Source organism: Lepisma saccharinum, chromosome 5 (assembly GCF_977018435.1).
Source record: "Lepisma saccharinum chromosome 5, izLepSacc3.1, whole genome shotgun sequence".
NCBI lineage: Eukaryota > Metazoa > Arthropoda > Insecta > Zygentoma > Lepismatidae > Lepisma > Lepisma saccharinum.
In genome coordinates this window covers 73,804,443-73,812,059 of record NC_139233.1, presented here as the reverse complement: position 1 = coordinate 73,812,059, position 7,617 = coordinate 73,804,443, and the positions used below count along the sequence as shown (strand labels likewise).

Genomic DNA, 7,617 nt, shown 5'->3' with positions numbered 1-7,617 from the left:
TTTTGCTATTAGAAGTACGTAAAAACCAAGTCGTTCCCTAATAAAACTTGTACAGTAGACCTATTCACAGGTAAAAAAGTTTAAAAAGTTAAAATTCTAAAAAACCTGCATAAATCACAATGCAACCTGCAGGTTTGGCCTTTCCTACCCAACTGTGCTTATCTATCCACATGAAGGTCAATTCTCAACGAATATTTCCCCTCCCCTTAATTTTCTCGTTTCCCCTTATTACGTCACAAATCCAACGTGAATTCACGTTCCTCTCTTGCAGCTTGCATAACTTCCGGAGTGACGTGGAAACCGATATTGGGTTCAATCTTCCAGGCTTTATCCCATTTTTTGAGGAAATTGATCCACCCTTCTTCCAAATTTCCTTCGTCCCTATTAAGATTACTCTTCCCCCCCCTACAAATACTCGCTGTCTCATACACATTTCTTCCTAATTTCCTCCCCTCTTTTCTGATTACCTCTTTTTTTGCGATTCTATGCCCACTTTCCAAAATATGTTCTGAGAGACCCGTTTTGGGAACTTTTTCCCTTATGTCCTTTTCATGCTCATATTACATTTTTGACGCAGTACTATGCCAAGTACTTAGTTTTTATACGAACCTGAGGAAAGAGATAGTCAATCTCTGAAACGTCGTTCTACAATAAGAGCACTATACTCACATACGTAAGTACATTTTTAACTTTCCTTTTCTATAATTGTGCGCTGAGCGATTATTTTGTTGAAGTACGAACTATTCCGCAATAATTACAATCGCCAAGTATCATTTGTAGTAATCATAATGTCTTATAAGAAAATTGCTTTTACCACAAAAAAAAAATCAAACAAAAATCTGGACAACAAAGAATCTTTAAAAGGAAAAGAAGAATTGTTCCACTAGAAGAGCAATCACTGGAAAACTACAGCAGGATACCACTCAAAATCCAAATTGTTGGTCACTATCTGTTCCTTGGAGCATCCATGAAAGGAAGGAAAAAATGTGTAAAGCAAATCGCGAAAGAAGTAACAAATTTATGACAAAATTATTTAAATTTCCAAATCTTATCAATTCAAGTCGTAGAAGCACATCGCGCTGCGACGCCAAGGGTCCCGGGTTCAAATCCTGGTCGGGCTTGGTTGTTTGTGAATGTCCATTCATCAATTTCATCATTTCATCACTCATCCCCATCTTCGCAAATTAGCCAAGAGGCACAAAATGCGAAGTAAAATAAACTAAATCAATCAAATCAATCAATCAAGTCGTAGAAGCAAAACTGAATAAGGTGCTGAACACCATGATTAATCTGTAAAATGAGGAAAATATAATCAATTGAATTTAGTTTTTGACATCACAAAAGAAAATTTTGAATGGCTGCGCAGTGAGGACAGAAGGTTATATCATCTTCAGATTGAAAGCAAAGGACATGTTGGTTATACAACTGGGAAGGCTGAGAGTTCCAAAACTATCCATCCATCCAAAAGAAGAGAAATGCCCTTGCAGCCTACTTCAACAACAACAGCAACAACAACAACAACTACTACTACTACTACTATGCCAACTTCCAAAACATCAGAGAGTGAATATGAAGAGTCTAAAAATTCAGATGAACAGTCTACAAGGACAAGGAAGAAGTATAACAAAACCAAATTAGTAACATCTTCAAAGTTATCAACCAGCAAAGAAGAAACCATTTGCCGACAGTTATCTCAAGTTGGGATCGACATTGAGACACTTTCACACTCTGGTATTTACAGGTCCACCATTAAAGAAGCTGTTAAACTTAAAGAAGAAATCAAGAAAAAACAACACTTAGAAAACTGGTCATTGCATTTTGATGGCAAATGTATTGATGACCAAGAATATCAAGTGCTCGTGTTGAAGAATGAACGAAGAGAAGTTAAGTTAGCAGCACTAGATCTACCAGACGGGAAAGCGGATACTGTTGTCAAAGGAATAATAGCTGTTCTCGATGAATACAATTTATGGAAGAGTATAAAGATGATTGTTGCGGACACTACGAATGTGAACACTGGAAGAAAGAATGGGATTGTAATTCAGTTACAAAGACTGTTTGCTCAAAAGAAACTGGAAGAACCACAATTCATTGTTTGTCAACATCATGTTCTTGACAGTGTTTCGCATAATAATGGATGAGGAACCTTGGAGGAAACACCACAATGTCCAATATTGAATATCCATTTATCCCAGAATTTGTAAAGAACTACGAGTAGCTCAAGATTAATTTCGAGAATGGTAAAAAAGAAATTACTGAAACCACAGGATGGCGTGATGATATGAAATGTTATTTCATTTAACTTGGATTTTCTGCTTTTTTGAAGAAACTGGAGGATTTCCTAAGTGAAGTTTCAGAAAATACCTAAATTAAGTAATGCAAGATGAAATTCCCAAGCAATACTGGTTCTTTTGGCATTTATTCTTCTACCAGAGAGAAGAGACGCACTACGTGAACTTTGTAGATTCATCTCTTACAGATGGGCTGACCATTGGTTTACTGACCAAATCTACAATGCAGATGATTATCAGATGCTATGTAGCAGCTTGCAGGTTCATGAAAAAACATTAAACTGTGTGAAAAAGTTTTAGAATCAAGAACCATCGAGACTGCAAACTTGCAGAACAGGTAATTAAGTGTTTTCAAGATCTTAATAATGTTTGTAAAATGAAGGAGAAACTTCAGCTCAGATTTATTTTGACTAACAAGACATGATAATCATGTATTATGCTATTCCAACTTGTAAGTTTGTAATTGTGTATGTTATGTTATAACAATAAACTACATATAGGCTTACGCGTATATGGTAAAATAGATTTTTTGGTTTGGGGGTGACCTTTTTCCCAAACTAAATCAAATTATTTCCTTTCATTACCTTTCAACAAAAGTTCATCAATTTATGACCCAAACATAGGGTTACAAAAAAAGGCAGAACCCTGTGAATAAGTTGAATATGGTTTCAGATTTTTAAATTTTCTTTTAGTATGTTACACTTACATGTATTACACACAAACAGCACCAATAGCACCAATCAGTTTTCAAAATGTCCACGTTTTGCCCTCACACAGGCTCAAAATTTCGATGGCTAGGCATCTATTGCAGCACAGATGGTCTCGATGAGAAAGTCTGCCACTTCTGCCATCAAGGTGCACTTTCAACTTTCAATTATAGGATGCCTCTTCTTGTAGACAGTCCCCTTTAGCACTGGTCACAGTTTGCAGTCCAGGGTATTGAAATCACGGCTATCAGATGGCCTATCAACAGTGGACATGAAATCGAGTACAATGGTCTCCAGTGACCATCCTATAATCCTCGCCTTATGAGCTGGGGTAGAATCTTTCTGGAACCTCCTGGGTTCATTGTGAAACACTGTTTGGTTCACGAGAGGGTCCAGGACAATTTCCATACACTTTTGCAAGGGTTTTTAAACCCTTTTTACAAAAATGAGAGCTGGTGGAACTCTCATAGCTGGTGGAATCTCTAAACTTTGGGAACTCTCTCTCGAGAGCTTGAAGCATACACCCTTCAATTTTGGCGGTTAAAACTTTCTTCCGTGGTAAACACTTCCTCATCAGTGAACAGAATCCTGCGATGACCATTGGCTCCATACCACTGCAGGAGCATTCTCGATTTCAGTTCCCTCTGCTTCTTCAGGTGTGGCATCGGGAAATGTTTAGTACTCCACCGGGAAGCTCCAATTCTGATACACAAACCTTTTGTGGATCTTCAAGGTTTTTAGAGGCTGGAAAATGTTAGTGGGTGACTTTCCAACCATATGCAGAGCAATTACGGCTACTCTGTTTTCATTTTCGCCCCACTCCATGCTAAGCACAAGAAGATACACACTTACTCTTCCACAGCTGAACAAACAATGGTTAGGAGAGAGCATCAGCATAAGCATGGTTCATGAGCCTGACTACCGTATGTACAGTCCAAGCCAAAAGGTAACAGTATTTATGGCCAGACTAGGTATATACAAGTGTGTTTTATTATAACTACTTTTAATAAACTTTTGTTTATCTCTGAAGATACTGGACACTGCTCTGAAATGCAGGAGAAGAAGAAGTAGAAGTCAAAACACTTGTAACTACACCTCTTTTATATATTCTAGACTTAGTCTTTTTCTTTCTATTTTTAATGTTAACATCAGCCATTATGCAAATATAAAGTGTTACACTAATCAGTTGGCCGTTTCAACTGACACTTCAGACTTCAACTGACTAATCAGATCAATAATCAAACCTAAGACACCCTGATCAATGTTACAAACTTGATTACAGTTTCAGTTGACTGAAAATTTTTCCAGGATCTAGTACTCAGGATGGAGGGTTAGATAGAGTTGTCAGAGTGGTGGTGCTATGTCGTACTACTCCTGCCATTTCAGTTACCATGGAGCAGTGGAATGCTATGCATAGTGTGTTTTCCGTGGACACTTTTTTTTTAAAAAAGTAACTAATCTTCTGAGAATATTCAGGTAATCTTGATATTCACTGTGAACCAAAACCTTGTCAGTCTGCATCTATTTTTCAGCATGAACATGAAGTGAGGTTGAAATTGGCATGCACTCCTGTAAATGTAAAGACCTTACACATGTATATTATCGAGACAGAATAACAAGGCAACTCCTGCACTGAAACTCACCAATTACAATCTCACCACGTGGATATGGTTTATCAGCAACTCTGTAATTTCCTTCTTCCCAGTCTACAAGTTTAATATCGCACATTGTTGTTGGAGGACCAACTCTTCCCATGCTTCTGTCATCTCCTAAAAAAGGAAACTTCATGTTCAGACAATATCTCAAAATTAGTAAAGCTGTGTTTCTTGCAAGTAAAAACATACTCTCATGACTGGCACTTCAATCACAGCAGACATTAGGGATAGGAAAAATAAATCTGTTTTGGTCAATATCAGTAAAATTGTCAATAATTTGATCAATCTGATATACCTATAAATAGCATGTAATTTAATGTTAGTTTCTGTCATTTTGTTATTATTTTTATCTCCAGACACTAGACATCCTGGGGCTAATGAAAAAATACAAAAAAGTAATAGTATCTCAAAGAGTGGTACATAAATTCATGTAACTAGCTTTATACCATTGCATAAATCAATAACCTAATTTTCAATATTAACATACAACATTAGTTTTGCTATTGGGTAATACCTATTAATTATTTATTTTATGATAAACTATGGGACAATATTCAAGTATTCAGCATGATTGTAGGTACATCATAGTACTAAGTTTCGAATTTTTCTATTCACTTCAGATTAATGTGGTGGTGACATGGGGATCCCCAAAAAGGGATTTCTTGAGTAAATTACCTTTTTTCTTCTTGTGAATGCACCTGCATTGATTGAATTAATTGATTTTACTTCACTTTTTTAATTGTGAAGATGAGAATGAATGGTGATAAGATGGATACACATAGGACACAAAATGCGCCCACAGAGAATTATGCTGACCGAGTCCAGATGCCACAGCCTTGTTAGTCTAAAATGTAGTCCAGGATGTACTAAATGGAAGAAAGGTTGATATTTGGGTGCCTTCCAAGAAGGTCATCTCTTACACTCCTACTGCCTGTATCCAGATGGAATGCCAACATTGTACCTCCAGTGAAAGCACTAATAGGCATAGTAGGCAGCTTGTGACTTTTCTGTAGGTGATGCTGTTTCTTTCTTGCATTTACAATGACCCCCTGCCTGCCCCCCCCCCCCCTCACTCACTCACTCACTTGGAACCATTAGTAAATGTAGGATTTTTTTTTCCCCTCTGAGGGCTCTGTGATTGTAAAAGTTGATATCACATTGCTGCTTTCTAGGTAGAGGCAAGATACACTATAAAATATATCCTGGTGGAAGCACCCAAAATTTCCAGGTTGACCTGGCATCTTGAGGACAATTGAGGAGCTACTTCAAAAGAAGTAGCAGCTCCAATCTCAAAACCTAGAAAATTGCAGTGATCGGGCTTGATGTGTTGCCCATGCATGAACCAATTAAAAATACATTGGCAGGCCCTGAACCTTAGAGGGCTGTTGCACTGTGAGTATTTATTTAGGCCTCTATAACTTCTGAAGTATGGAACACTATTCAAGTTCCGGTGAAGAGATGCGCTTGTTTAGTTACAGATGTAGAGCTGAAATGTGTAATAAACCAATACATGCTCCATTAAAAATTAAAACTGCTGATGAGAGAGCTGAACTTTTTTCTTTCACGGAAAGACTCTTGTGGGAAGTGAAATATTTAATCTTCGAACAAATGCAGTTAGAAAAAGAAAATTTAAATTTTACCTGAATACATTAATTTGGCAAGTCAGTATTGCTCACTCAAATCTAACTGCTTTTGTATGAAGGTGTGCGTGTGTGCTCCAATGGAGAACATGCAGTGCCTTCCAATCTTTATGCTGTGCTGTGATTACTTTTACATTGGGTTTCATTTTTCAATATGGCTACTACTACAACCATGCATGCATTTTATTTACGGCTGAGGTCACTCTAAACAATATCAATGATTGAACTTCAAAACTCCAAAATAAAAGTAAAACTTACATTAAATATACATTGTATATATAACACATGCACAAAGGGTGATTCCAAAGCACAGGGCAATTCTTATGAGTGCACATAGTGAAAAATGGAAAGAGGGGAAAGTTGCTTGAAATATGTCCTTTTCAATCAATGTGCTGAATTTTCAACGTAGCATGCACAATTAAGGCTGTAAACTCGTACCAGTCTCAATGGTAGCTGAAAGTGCCATGTTGCCACATGTTTCATTTAGAATACCATGTCATCGAAATATCATACAGTACTGAGCAAATTAAGAATTGACAACTATAATTATCGGTATAAAGAAAGGAATATGTGACATGAGCAGCCCTCTCATCCTAGACCATTAGAAAAGGCTGAACACATGTTTACATTATTTTAATTTGCAACATGGCATTTTCGGCTACCATTGAGGCTCATATGAGTATACATACAGCCTCAATGGTGCATGCTACATTGAAAATCACTTTAGATTGAAACCAAGATATTTTCAACAACTTTCCCTTCTTTCAATTTCATTCTTTTACTATATGCACTAATAAGGGAGCTGTCCTATGGGATCAGACTTTTGATTCAACCTGTGAACATACATGCACACGCACACATATTTTATGGATGAATTGATACAAGTTTTTGCCGATACCGATAGAGCCAAAGTGGTCTAGCCAGTGGAAAAATTGACTGCCAGATTTGATTCCCAGGATAGGTGATCTTGGTTGTGAATTTTTACAATTACATAAAGTGGGTACCTGGGGGGATGGGGTAAAGGCAGTCAAGAGCATGGTGCTGATCACATTATATTTGTTTAAAATAGCCGAGATCAAGAATGTTATCAGTACAATATAAAAAAAAAGACTTTATAAAATACTTAAAAGTACTTACGTTGGTGAGTATGTGATTTACGTGAAACTACATTTCGGGATATAACTAATCCCTTCATCAGGTAGACATACAATGCCAATTTAATTATGACATTGGCTGCGTCAGACAAGGTGTGGATCAAGAGGTATGGTAAAAATAGGTAAAAAGGTTTAAAAAAAAGCTGATTTTTTCCCTTGTTGTGTCCCAC

General features: G+C 37.0%; 1 protein-coding gene across 1 annotated transcript in view; it reads right to left on the bottom strand.

The window, feature by feature from the left end:
• Nucleotides 1-2,447: 2,447 nt before the first annotated feature.
• The window catches only part of LOC145988075 (long-chain-fatty-acid--CoA ligase 4-like), a 48,189-nt gene continuing 43,019 nt past the window's right edge, over nt 2,448-7,617 (bottom strand). Inside the window, exons 10-11 of the mRNA XM_083122911.1 lie at nt 4,642-4,767; nt 2,448-2,509 (exon numbers count right to left, since the gene is read on the bottom strand). Of these exons, the coding sequence (XP_082979037.1) occupies nt 2,448-2,509; nt 4,642-4,767 (188 nt within the window). The remainder of the gene's footprint in view (nt 2,510-4,641; nt 4,768-7,617) is intronic.